Source organism: Mauremys reevesii, linkage group 13 (assembly GCF_016161935.1).
Source record: "Mauremys reevesii isolate NIE-2019 linkage group 13, ASM1616193v1, whole genome shotgun sequence".
NCBI classification, from domain to species: Eukaryota; Metazoa; Chordata; order Testudines; family Geoemydidae; genus Mauremys; species Mauremys reevesii.
In genome coordinates this window covers 392,175-405,109 of record NC_052635.1, presented here as the reverse complement: position 1 = coordinate 405,109, position 12,935 = coordinate 392,175, and the positions used below count along the sequence as shown (strand labels likewise).

The 12,935-nt window shown below is 48.6% G+C and overlaps 1 protein-coding gene across 2 annotated transcripts; it reads right to left on the bottom strand.

Moving 5' to 3' along the window:
- Positions 1 to 1,350: 1,350 nt before the first annotated feature.
- LOC120381075 (olfactory receptor 10S1-like) lies at positions 1,351 to 9,796 on the bottom strand. 2 transcript variants are annotated; one of them, XM_039499130.1, is made up of 2 exons: positions 8,888 to 9,772; positions 1,351 to 1,377 (listed from the first exon to the last, which is right to left on the bottom strand). In XM_039499130.1, the coding sequence occupies exons 1-2, from the start codon at positions 9,770 to 9,772 to the stop codon at positions 1,351 to 1,353; spliced, it is 912 nt and encodes a 303-aa protein (XP_039355064.1). The 2 variants fall into 2 exon arrangements, with proteins under 2 accessions (XP_039355064.1, XP_039355065.1); XM_039499131.1 differs by lacking the exon at positions 1,351 to 1,377 and having other exon boundaries at positions 8,846 to 9,796.
- Positions 9,797 to 12,935: the final 3,139 nt, after the last annotated feature.

Here is a 12,935-nt window from a genome sequence, read left to right as displayed (position 1 = left end):
GGGGTGGGAGGGAAAACGGATGTGCAGAGAGCGGAAAGGACTTGCCAAGGTCATATAGCAGAGTCGAGGTGACTTAGACTGTTGGTTCTTTAGGGAAGGGCCTGGGCTGTCTGGCTGTGCATCTACACCCCCTCGGCACTACTGCCGATAATAATAAAACCCTCCTATTGTCTGTGCTAATGCTCAGTCCACCAGACCAAGCTGCTTTCCTACTTGCAGAGAAAGGCAGAACAAGAAACAATGGCTGGATGTTACAACCAGACAAATGCAAAATAAGTAGGCTCAGCAGAATTGAGTTTTTATTTTTTTATACTTTTGATGGATCACCTCCATGCTTATTTTAAAGCATTTTAAAAATTATTTTTATCTAGTTGTACACAATTAGCTGGGTGAGGGGGCGGGGTCAACATCACATATGAAAATATACAAAGTAAGTATCCTTAAATTAAACTATAATAAATTCTCAAGCAGAATTCTACCTATCTTTACCTATCTGTAAATTTCAGTTTTTACAGCTGGAAATATTTTTTCATCGGTTGGTGTGCACAGGGAAATCAATGCTGACCAACATTTGCCAGTAACAATCTGATTCCTCCACGCCTAGAAAATAAAACATACTTTTTTTTAACAGTGAGGGTGATTATCTGTTGGACTCAACAATCAAAGGAAGTGGTAGATTTTCCATCTCTTGAAGTCTTTGGACCCAGACTGGAGGCTTTTGGGGAAGATGTTTTTGCCATGCAAAATTTATTGAGATTAATACAGGGCTCCTGAGAGAAATTTTCCAGCCTGTGATATGCAGGAGATCAGACCAGATGATCTAACGGTCCCTTCTGGCCTTAAACTCTCTGTTTCAGAAGACGTCAGTCCCTATATTTCATTGTATAAAACTAGCCTGGAGGGAGGAATTTCATCCTGGGATTCAGTTTTGTCCAAAGCAGATGGGATGCTAATAGCAGCCTTGTGGTTAAAACAAATGGGCCGGAGCCTGGGAGATCTAAGATGTGAGCCTCCTGCTTTCCCGAGGGCAACCTCGCGCTTATCAGCAGTGTCCTCGTTTTCATTTAGTGTCACCTAGATCCGCCTTCAGCAACCCTGGCCCAAGCAGAGGGTTTACTCCCAAAAAGGAGACGGGTCAGAGACTCCACAAAGTCCACCCAGGACTCTGGCCCAGATCCTCCAAGATATTTAGGCACTTGACTCCCGTTGATCTCAGCAAGGACTTGGGCTTTTATTACTGATGTTGATTTTATATGGGAGTTGCTCAGAGACCATAAAACCCTAAGGAAGGCCACCCAGGTAGCTGCAGCAGTAGTTAAAATGGACAGGCTGTTGCTTCCTGTCAGGTTCTTATTTTGTGTGAGACACTTTATCCTTCTTCGCAGGACGGTTTTGTCTTCGAAAAAGGCAGAATTAACAGCCCAAACTAGACAGGGGACCAGGGGACCAGCTGCTGTAAATCGGTCATAGCTCCACTGGAGTCAATGGGCCAGATCGGTAGCTGGGTGAATTGGTGTCCCTGCAATAAACTCAGTGATGCCAGATGCCCAGCTGGTGTAAATTCAAGTAGCCAAATTACGCCCGCTGAGCCTCTGGCCCGCTGATGGCTGTGAAGCAGACAGAGCCGAGAAAGCGGCACAGCTGTAACTAGGGCTTTAACGAGCTGCACAGTGTTTTCCTGTTGCTAGGGCAAAATGTTACCATGTAACTTCTGGTTCTCATTGCGGCTCGTTAAACATCTTGCAGTCCCTCCCTGCGATGACTTTTTAATTGTTGCCTTTGCTACCTGCTTGCAAGGTGTGCAATCCCCAGGGTTAATTAGAGAGAGCTTTGAATTAATGCCCCATGGGGCTTGTTAGCAGCAGTGTGAGAGGTTGGCAAACAGCGAGTGTATGTTTGGAAAAGGCGGCAGTTGTAGCTCAAGGGAACACGGCTGTGTGCAGAGGAAAGCTAAGCCCAGCGGAGATATTAGCAAGGCCCAAAGTCCCTCGAGAACAGTTACGATGTAGCAGGCAGAAGCAAAAATATAAAGTCAGATCCCCACCAGGTGTAAATCAGCCAGAGGTCAGTCGAGTTCAGTGGGATTCAGCTGATTTACTCCTACTGACTAAATGGACCTGGGGTCCATGGAGAATTTCTCAGCAGCATCACTCACAAACGGATGCTAAAGACAAGCAGAGTGGCACATTATGCTTAAACACCCTGTGACAGCCAGATGGCTCGTGGGTGGTCTGGAAATGGGATATGGGGCCTTCCTCCTCCAATCCGGCCCTTGGCTGGCTCAGGGGCAGCTGGCTCTGATCTGGCCCTAGGTTAGGGCACTACCTGGCTCAGGGGTTAGGAATAGGATACGAGGCCTTTCCCCACTAAGTGAGGCCGGCTTCAATCTGTCCCCAATCCAGGGAATTTGGGAATGACATATGGGGCAGTGGTTCCAGTCCACTAGTGGCTGTAGGGTGACCAGGTGTCCCGATTTTATAGGGACAGTCCAGATTTTTGGGTCTTTTTGTTATATAGGCTCCTATTACCCCCCACCCCGTCCCGATTTCTCACATTTGCTGTCTGGTCCCTCGAAGTGGCTGAGGGTCATTACAGCAAAGTGGCTGTTCGACTGGCTCTGTAAAAGTATCTGGCAGTGGCCCAGGCATGTAATAGTGGAAACACTGCAACATCGGGCACCAGCTCCCAACTCCATTGTATCATTTGTCAGAGACGCCAAGTGTCAAATGGGGGCAGTGACTCTGAACTCCCATCTCACTCCTGGTGCTGATCATGCTGGGGAACGGGTCTGAGTCGGTGCTGGCCCCAGTGCCCTAGGGGGCTCTGTGCTGCAGGGAGCAGGATGTGAGGTTCAGTAGGGGGCGCTCTCCCCTCACAGTTGGTGCTGACTCCAAAGCCCCAGGAGGGCACTAGGGGGCGCTCTCCCCTCACAGTCGGTGCTGATCCCAAAGCCCCAGGAGGGCACTAGGGGGGGCTGTGCTGCAGGGAGCAGGATGTGAGGTTCAGTAGGGGGCGCTCTCCCCTCACAGTTGGTGCTGACCCCAAAGCCCCAGGAGGGCACTAGGGGGTGCTGTGCTGCAGGGAGCAGTATATGAGGTTCAGTAGGGGGCGCTCTCCCCTCACAGTCGGTGCTGACTCCAAAGCCCCAGGAGGGCACTAGGGGGTGCTGTGCTGCAGGGAGCAGGGTGGGAGGTTCAGTAGGGGGCGCTCTCCCCTCACAGTCGGTGCTGACTCCAAAGCCCCAGGAGGGCACTAGGGGGGGCTGTGCTGCAGGGAGCAGGATGTGAGGTTCAGTAGGGGGCGCTCTCCCCTCACAGTCGGTGCTGACCCCAAAGCTCCGGGAGGGCACTAGGGGGCGCTCTCCCCTCACAGTCGGTGCTGATCCCAAAGCCCCAGGAGGGCACTAGGGGGGGCTGTGCTGCAGGGAGCAGGATGTGAGGTTCAGTAGGGGGCGCTCTCCCCTCACAGTTGGTGCTGACCCCAAAGCCCCAGGAGGGCACTAGGGGGTGCTGTGCTGCAGGGAGCAGTATATGAGGTTCAGTAGGGGGCGCTCTCCCCTCACAGTCGGTGCTGACTCCAAAGCCCCAGGAGGGCACTAGGGGGGGCTGTGCTGCAGGGAGCAGGGTGGGAGGTTCAGTAGGGGGCGCTCTCCCCTCACAGTCGGTGCTGACCCCAAAGCTCCGGGAGGGCACTAGGGGGCGCTCTCCCCTCACAGTCGGTGCTGATCCCAAAGCCCCAGGAGGGCACTAGGGGGGGCTGTGCTGCAGGGAGCAGGGTGGGAGGTTCAGTAGGGGGCGCTCTCCCCTCACAGTCGGTGCTGATCCCAGTGCCCCAAGGTGGTGCTAAGAGGCTCAATGCAGTCGGACTTTCCCTCTTTGGGGTTACACTTGACACCAACACTTTACTTCTAGTGACCTTGTTGCTTTTCCTGAGAGCTAGCTCTGGTATCCAGCCCAAACTCAGACTTAGCTTGTATCATTTTGCCTTCTTCAGTTCACATTTTTGGTTTGAACTGGCTACAGGACTCTTCTTCCTCTGCTATAAGGCACTGTTATAGTGCACTGTTAAATAGCCACAGCATCCCACCCAAGAAGTGGTTACTTTAGAGCCGCCAATGAGGCATCTCACAGTTGGATTATTTAGCTAACATTTCTCAAGCAGTCTGAAGTCTTTGGATGAAAAGGCCTGAGGACTGGCAATCAATACAATTATTATTAATCATTAAAAGGATCAGGCAACAACTGCAAGTGCTGTTTAAAGTATTGCACAGTCTTTTTACTGAAAAAAAAAGTATCAGTCTTTATTAACACTCGGCATAAATATATGACAGGTTTCCACAAGGGGAAAATGTGCTGCGGTCATTACAGCTAGGCTTCAACACTCTTTAGCTGAGTTATACAGACCATGAGGGATGGATTGATCAATAGATTCAATATTGTTTGCGGTGTTGTAGCCATGGTGGTCCCCGGGTCTGAGAGAGAAAAGATGGGTAAGATAATACCTTTCGTGGGGTAACTTCTGTTGGTGGAGGAGACAAGTTTTCGAGCTAAGCAAAGCTTTTCCCAGGTCTGGAGATGGGAATCAGTGTCACACCGCTAAATACAAAGGACATGGGCCCAGATCCTCCCACTGATTTCAATGATCTGGACTTGTATTATTGTTATTGATTTTATACGGAAGTCGCTCAGATACTGCAGTGATAAGTAATAAAATAAACAGGGCCCTCACATGGCGGGGGGGGGGGGAATACACTTTACCGGGGTCCAGAGGCCCTGGGGGGCCAGCCTAGGCTGCAATCCCCATTACTATGAGGAAAAAAAATAAGCTAAATTGTAGATCATGCCTGAGGATATTTATAGAAACGTATTTCCCTGTATCTATATATCTATTGTCCAGATCTTATGAGATTTGCTGGAGCTAATCAGAAGCAGCCTCAAGCCACATTCTGAACAGTGAGTTGCTGGGCCTCCTGCCCTCCTCTAGAATAGTGCCGTTAAACTAGGACATGTAGTTTGAGACTGAGAAACAGAGACTTGTGCTCCTCTGTGTGACGTGGCCTATCGAGATAAGAACTACCAGTCCCAGAGTTCCTTGTGCATAGGCAGGAGGGAGGGACAGCTGGTGCGGGGGCAAAGCACCATAAGACGGTGGGAGCCAGTGCTGCTGCTTCTTCTGGTAGGAGTTACAGGCCCAAAATATCTGTGAGTAAGTGTTTAATTCACTCACAGTCACACACACCGAGGGTGTCCAGATGTCCCGATTTTAAAGGGTCAGTCACATTTTTGGGGACTTATTCTTATATAGACAGCTATTACCCCCCACCCCCGTCCCGTTTTTTCAGAGTTGCTATCTGGTCACCCTACACACACCCCATACTGCCATGTCTGGTGGTGGCTCAGATACAAATCAGGCAGCCAGAAACGTAAGGAGGTCAAAGAAAGGGAACTATCCTCCAGGTTTTCAAATCAGACAAGGTCTTTCTGCAGTCAGGCAACATACTAACTAGGGAAGCAACTGAACAAAATAAGATGAAAATGCTTTCAATATAGAGACTGTGTGTGTGGCACTGGCAATTGATGACAAAGAGAAGCTGCCAGAACATGCATCACGTGACTCCAATCTAATGCGTGAAGATAGCCAAGTAGTATCACAGTTAGCGCCACCCCGTTCAGAAGGTTTACAAGACACAGGAGAGAGTCGTGCTTGTGAGATTGTATGTATGCGGTGAGGGATCGCGGTATGTGTATGTACATGGGTACATGTATGTTACATGTTTGTACTGGGCCCCAAAAAACTTATGCTTGGGCCCTGAGAATAAAACCATAAGGAAGGTAATACAGGCAGCTGCAGCAATAATTAAAATGCTCAGTCTATCACTTCTCTTCAGGTTCTTATGTCGTATGAGACACTTTATCCTAAGGGGTTCACACACGTGGTTGGAGACCACTTGAAATGAAATGGTCACTTCACACCTCCACAGGCATAGGACAAAGGAAGGCACCACAGTATGTTACAGCCAACTGTTGTAATGAGCCATAAACCCAGTGTCTCTGCTTGCTGGGATTCCCTCCAAGACCTTTTCCACTCAGCTGATCCAGAAGAGCTTGACACTTCATCCAGCTCTCTGTGATCCAAAAACTCTCTTCTACTCCAGATCTCATCACTCAGGTCCCTTTATTCGGCATACAGCAAACCTACACTGAGTTGATCCGACTCAAGTGTAGGGGGTGACATACCACACATCCAAAGTTAGACAGCCAGCATGTTCCTTTAAATACATTAGATAGATATATTCTGCCTTTTTCGAAGACATTGCACGTACTACACATTGCAACACACGTTTGGGGGTTGGCTTGGTTACTTTGCAGCATGCTCTGTCCAAGCACTGTCCACACTCAACCAACTCTTTACCTCATCTCTACATTCCTAACTTACCTTGTCCACTGTTATCTCCTTTGCAGTAAATGGGTGTCCTTGGGTGTTCTCCCTCTTATCTTACCTGACTCAGAAACTTACTTATTTTATTTAGCACAGACATTCTGTTTTCAGCCTAATGATCTGTTTACCTCCCTAATTCTATCCTCCAAGAAATGAGACCTGCCTCCATGTGTTAATTACTCATGTCTGGCCAGGCCTCAGCTACATGTCCCTGCTTCTGTCTTTCTCTTTTATATTAGCAGTCGTTTCAGCTGCATCATCTTCCTCCCTTTCTGGACTCTCTTTTTCAAGTTTACCCAGCAACACAAACTCAAGACCACAGAAGTTGTACTTATTTGAACCACCTTCAATATTAGCTTTAAGTACAAACCACAGAGTGCAAGTTCAGCTCCTCTGGGACAGCCCACTAGGGGGCAATTCCACTTTATAAGCTTGCTTTGCTTTTAAAGCATCCTTTGGTAATTGTAACTTCGCTTTTTATTTTAATGAGAGTATGAAAAGGTTTTAAATATAAAAATCTTTCCATTTATCACCCCAGGAAATTGAGGTGTGAAACAGAACCTGGGCCAATTGGAATAACATTCCCTGGTCCATACCAGACATGATTCTCTTCAGCCATCACACAAGACTCATTATCAGCAGCATAGGCAGTTTTTACTTACCAACGTCCCAGTGTCTCAACCACCTTGTGCAATTTGAAGCCTGTTCCCCTAAAGTGAACCCACATGCCTCAACTCATTCCACCTGCACGTGTAACCATCCCCCAGGGACAAACAGATGCACGAGTCTGGGACTTTCCAGACCTTGTATTGTCTTGTAACACTATTGGGGGAGGCAAAGCAAACTTCTTCCACACTGTAGGAGCTGTAGCACTTTCCACATTGAACTTCATGGCATTGGACCCTTGTTAATTTTCTGACCCTGTACCTCCCTCCTACCACATTTTTATCTTTTCTGTGGTGATAAAAGAGGGCAGACTTTGTTCTCTGCCACTTAAGGCCTCTTTAACATTACATAGCATATATTTCCCATTTACTGAGCATCATTGGCTTTGCTTTTTACCTTTCATGATAGGAAATTAACTTTAACTTATACATTAAAAACACATTTACAACATCATACATACAAAACAGTTAATAACTCTTACTGAATTCTTTCAAAACACAGTTAGAACCCTTGCTCATGCAATGGATACCGTATGTCTGCTGCTAGCTTCTGTTGAAATGCTTGGTCATGTTTCCACAGCATCTCTGTCAGCTTGGTTTCAGAGTGACTGTCATACCAGTTCTCATGTTACGCTCCTTCCAGTTTAACTGGTGTCTCACTGTGGCAGCCTTATGCATTTTAAAAGTTTATTTTTTTGTCCATAAAGTACTTTCTGTTGTGTTTTTTAACCATTTTTAACCAAACCCTAGTGACTGCAGATAGGTGGAATTCAATAGCAGTTGACACATTCATAAACTATACATTGTTAAACAACATTTTCTCCATAGATTTAACGCCAAACCATTTGTTGGATTTGTTTCCAATCTAGGGCATTTCAATCTTTTGTATAATTGCTTCATTTTAATACAAATATTCTTTTTCCATTTACAAATCACTTCCATGCAGGTTTTTACTTCCTAATCACATTTACTTTACACTGCAGATAAACAGAACGCTTGGAGAAGCGTGATAATGGTTAAGCTCCACTTCTTATATTCATTGATCTTTCTTGGTGCCGGGTTGGTTTCTGCTTCCAAAGCGCAGCCATCTGCAAAAGAAAAAACAGCCCCTTGTGGCTCCTCCTTGGAGTCTCTGTAGGATTTTGTGTTTCCCCTTTTATACTGTACACTCATGTTCTGAGAGAATGCACCTTCCTTCCACAGTGCAACCCTTACCCTTGATTAAATCCTGTTAGCTCCATGTCTGATCTATCAGGCCTCATCCTCAAAGGAGACCTGCACAACTTGGGAACCTCAATTCATAACGCGGCTGGACACTAAAAAACAGGGACTTAGAGACACTGGTTATATGGCTCATGACAACAATTTGTAAAACTCTGTTGCCTACTAACCCTGCTTTGCCCTAAAACTGCAGAGACATTCATTGCATTTTAAGTGGTGTCCTACAACATGTGTGACCCCTTATGCTTAACAATCCGTCCCTTCCTGATATTTAGCTGTGACACTCTGGTTTCCTTCTAGAGAGCTGAGGAACAGCTCTGTGAGACTGTGAAACTCAGAAGTCAAAGGCTTGTTGTCCCCTGCACCAACAGATGTTGCTCCAGGAGAAGATATTACCTCACTCCCCCACCTTGTCTCGCTCCAATAAACAGACATTCAGCTGGAATTCTCAAAGGTGGCTAAAGGAATCGGACACCCTATGGAAATTTGGCATTTATCTCTCTTGGGATTCTTTGAAAGTTTCAGCTTTTGGTTCCATTCTGAGACAGCGCTGATCCATAAGCCAGTCGCCTCAGGGCCTTTTTCATCTCCTTGTTCCTCAGCGTGTATATGAAAGGGTTCAAAAGGGGGGTGAACATGGTGTAGAACACAGACACTGCCCCGTCGGATACGTGACTCGAATAGGAGCGCACGTATACAAACAGCAGTGGCGCATAGAACAGCAGCAGCAGGCTGAGGTGGGCACTGCAGGTGGAGAACTGGGCCCGCAGCCTCCCCTGGGCCGTGTGGATCTTCAGGACGGCGGATGCGATGTAGGCGTAGGAAATGCAGATCAGCAGGAAGCAGCCAGCTGCCACCACCCCGATGTTGGCCAGAATGACAGCTTTGTTGGCAGCCGTGTCGGCACAGGCCAGCTTCAGCACAGAGGGGATGTCGCAGACAAAGTATTCCACCCGGTTGGGGCCACAGTAGGGCAGGCGGAAGGTCAGGGTGGTGTGGATCGTGGCACAGAGTGAGCCGGTGAGCCAGGTGCCGGCTGCCAGCCCCATGCAGGCCCTTCTGCTCATGACCACGGTGTAGCGCAGAGGGTGGCAGATGGCCAGGAAGCGGTCATAGGCCATCACCGTGTAGAGGAAGCGCTCGGTGCTGGCCAGGAAATGGAAGGCGTAGAGCTGCACCGCACAGCCGCCGAAGGAGATGGTCCTGCCGCCAGGCCCCGCCAAGCCAGCCAGGATCTTGGGCACGGCGACGGAGGAGAGGCAGGCGTCGAGGAAGCAGTACATGGGCAGGGCGTGGAGTCGGGGATCGCAGAGCACAGTCAGCAGGGTGAGGGCATTGCCCAGCAGGGTGAACAGGTAGAGGAGGAAGAAGAGAGAGGGAAGCTCCCTGGTGTTCGAGAGTCCCTCCAGGACGAATTCTGTCACGGGCGTTTGGTTTCCTGCCTCCATCTGCTCCGCCCCTATGCAGAGCAACAACAGCTAGAACAGAGTGAATTATTCATCCCCTCCAGTATCTATCTAGACCCCATGACTGTTGCGTCTCAGATTTATAAATGTATTTATCCTCACAATACCCCTCCGAGGGACGGAATTAGCTTCCCATTTTTACAGCCAGTGATTGGAGGCACAGAAAAGCTCATAGACAAACAAGAACCCTGTGTCAGAGCAGGAGAGTTGAACTCAGGTTTCTCAAATCCACAGCTAATGACTTAACTGCTGGACCATCCTTCCTCTCATCTTGCCTCCTCTCACATCAGTTGTGAACAATGTCCTGCTAGTGTAGACAGATAGTTTGATTACCAGTCTGTCCCCTTCTGACCAATCAATATACACCTCCACCCCGATATAACGCTGTCCACGGGAGCCAAAACATCTTACTGCATTATAGGTGAAACCGCGTTATGTCGAACTTGCTTTGATCTGCTGGAGTGCGCAGCCCCGCCCCCCGAGCACTGCTTTACCGCGTTATACCTGAATTCATGTTATATCGGGTTGCGTTATATCGGGGTAGAGGTGTAGTTAGATTATCTATCTATCCCCATCCACCCCCTCTATCTATCTATCTATCTATCTATCTATCTATCTATCTATCTGTCTATCTATCTATCTATCCCCAGACACCCCCTCTATCTATCTATCTATCTATCTATCTATCTATCTATCTATCTATCTATCTTTCCTCATACAAGACCATCTTGTGTCTCCTGCACATTATCTATCTATCTATCTTGGTTCTTCTCTTGTCACCCGTCCCCAGCCCGTTGAATTCAGGGGAGGTGTGGTGCAGAGATGCCGAGTGTTACAAAGCACTGAGCGATGCTGGAAGCTGACTCTGTTGGCCCCTGTGTCTACTGCACAATTTCCGCTCAGATTCCAATGCCTGCCCATGCAGGAAAGTCAGCGTCCAGAGAGCCTGCACAGGTGCCAGGCAGCATGAAATCCGGGAGGACTGCATAAAGCAGGAAGGGTGGTAACCCGTCCTGATCAGGGAATGAGCTGACCCCAAACTAGAGAGGTTAGGGAGAAATGACCCACTAGAGGTAGGTAAACTCTTAGCTGCCCTCTATACGGTGTCTTTTGTACCATCCTATGAAGCAGCTGGTATCAGCCACTGTCTGAGAGCAGAGCCTGGGCTGGATGAACCTTGGGTTAACCTGGTCTGGCAGTCCCTCTGTCCCTAAACAAAAGCATGTTCTCTGGCTCAGATGCACTCACCTCTCTCACGGTACAGGGATGAGGAACAGCCGCTTCATTGTCTCCGCTGTGGCAAAGTGCCTGACTCACCCAAGTATTTCAATGCTACTTTCACCTTTGAGACCATTAGCTCCCAGGAGTGTGGGGAGCAATTGTCTGAAGCAAACACAGGCTAATCCTCGCCCCTGGTCTCCTGTTCCCAGGCCCTGTCAGCAGGGGAGAGCAGGCATCCCATCAGAATTCTTCATTCAGTGTCTGGCATTCACTACCAGGGCTGGAGTGTTGCTAGCTACATGGAGATCATTTTAAGATGCCTCTGGCAGCTTCCAAGGTCTGGGGAGCTTTCCTGGGACGCGTCTGCATCACGCATGATCTAGTTGTGTAAAACCAGCAGGGGATCACTCAGACAGGCCAGGCCCTGTGGGGAGAATCCCAGCGCTGAGATCTCAGAGGGGCTGTGGGTGGGACTGAGGGGCATCAGCCAGGCTAAAGCTGGGGGAAGCAGTGGGTACCCCCAGCAGAGCCCCATCCAGTGTAAGTCAGCCACAGCTCCACTGAATTAGATCAGATGAGCATGTGGCCATGATAATACCCCCAGATAAATAATTCTTGCCTCATTTACCATCTGTGGGGCTGGTCAGATTGTCAGTGACCATGGGGTTTTCTTGCCTTCCTCTGCAGTGGGGGTCACTTGCCAGGATCATCTGGGTATGTCTCACTAAATCAATTCCCTGCCAGTGCAGGGCTTTCAGGATATGGTGCACCTCGGTCCCTCCTCTTCTCTGCCTGGGGCCCAGAATAGGTTTGTTTGCTGAGGGCTGTAACACCTGGGTCTAATTTCATGTGTTGGGTCTAGTGGGAGGATGCTGGGTGGTGGTGGTGGCCTCTGAGATACCGATGGGCCGACTGGCTGTGCCGATGGTCCCATCTGGATGTAAACTCTATGGCATTTCACAAAAATTCCAGAAGCCTCCATTATATGTCATCTTCTGCCTGGGCAGCATGTTACTGGCGGTTTGTATAGAGAGACAGTGTGTGTGAGAGAGAGACAGACAGACTGAAGGGTTAAAATCCATGTGCATTTTATATAACAACCTGGTGTATGGATTGTGTTAGCTCTTTCACAGGCCCAAAGTCCAGAGTTTGGTTAAGAGACCAGAGGCCTAGCAAATGGTAATTTGCTAAAAGAAGCAGAATAAACGAAGATAACCTTGCTTGCTAAGATAGGCCTGGTCAGCAAAATTGCCAAATGTTGGAACAATAACTGAATATTGTGTCTTATGCAAAGTTGCAAATAGAACAAAGCAGCCCTGTTTCTGTTGTGTTAGTTTTTTCTGTAGGGAGATGTTCTTCCCACACTCCAGCCTTGAGTTTATGAAGGGTTGGAACATGTCAGTATAAGATATGGCCTCCTCCCTTTCCCAGGGACCAATGCCTGCCTTAAAACACAAAGGAGACAATTTTTATTGCCATAGACTTTCACTGTTTCTTTGCTTTATCCCCTAGGAATGTACCTTTTGGACAATCAAAGGAGCTACTTCATTCTTACGGACCCCAAATCAAAATGCAACATCTATATTTTATGCTAATACACATAGGCATGTGCAGCGCATTTCATTAGGGTGTGCACTCACCCAGGGAATTTTTTTTTTAAAGGCGAACATCATAAAGGTTGGGTTGCGGGGGGGAGTGCAGGGTGTGGGTGGGGGTGCAGTGTGCAGGATGGGGCTCAGGGCAGGGGATGGGGCAGAGGAGGGGTGCAGCGTATATGAGGGGGCTCAGGGAAGAGGTTTGGAGTGCAGGAGGGGGCTTAGGGCAGGGGGTTGGAGTGCAGGGTGCAGTAGGAGGCTCAGGGCAGGGGTATGGGGTGCGAGGTGTAGGCAGGGGGCTTAGGGCAGGGGGTTGGGGTACAGGAGGG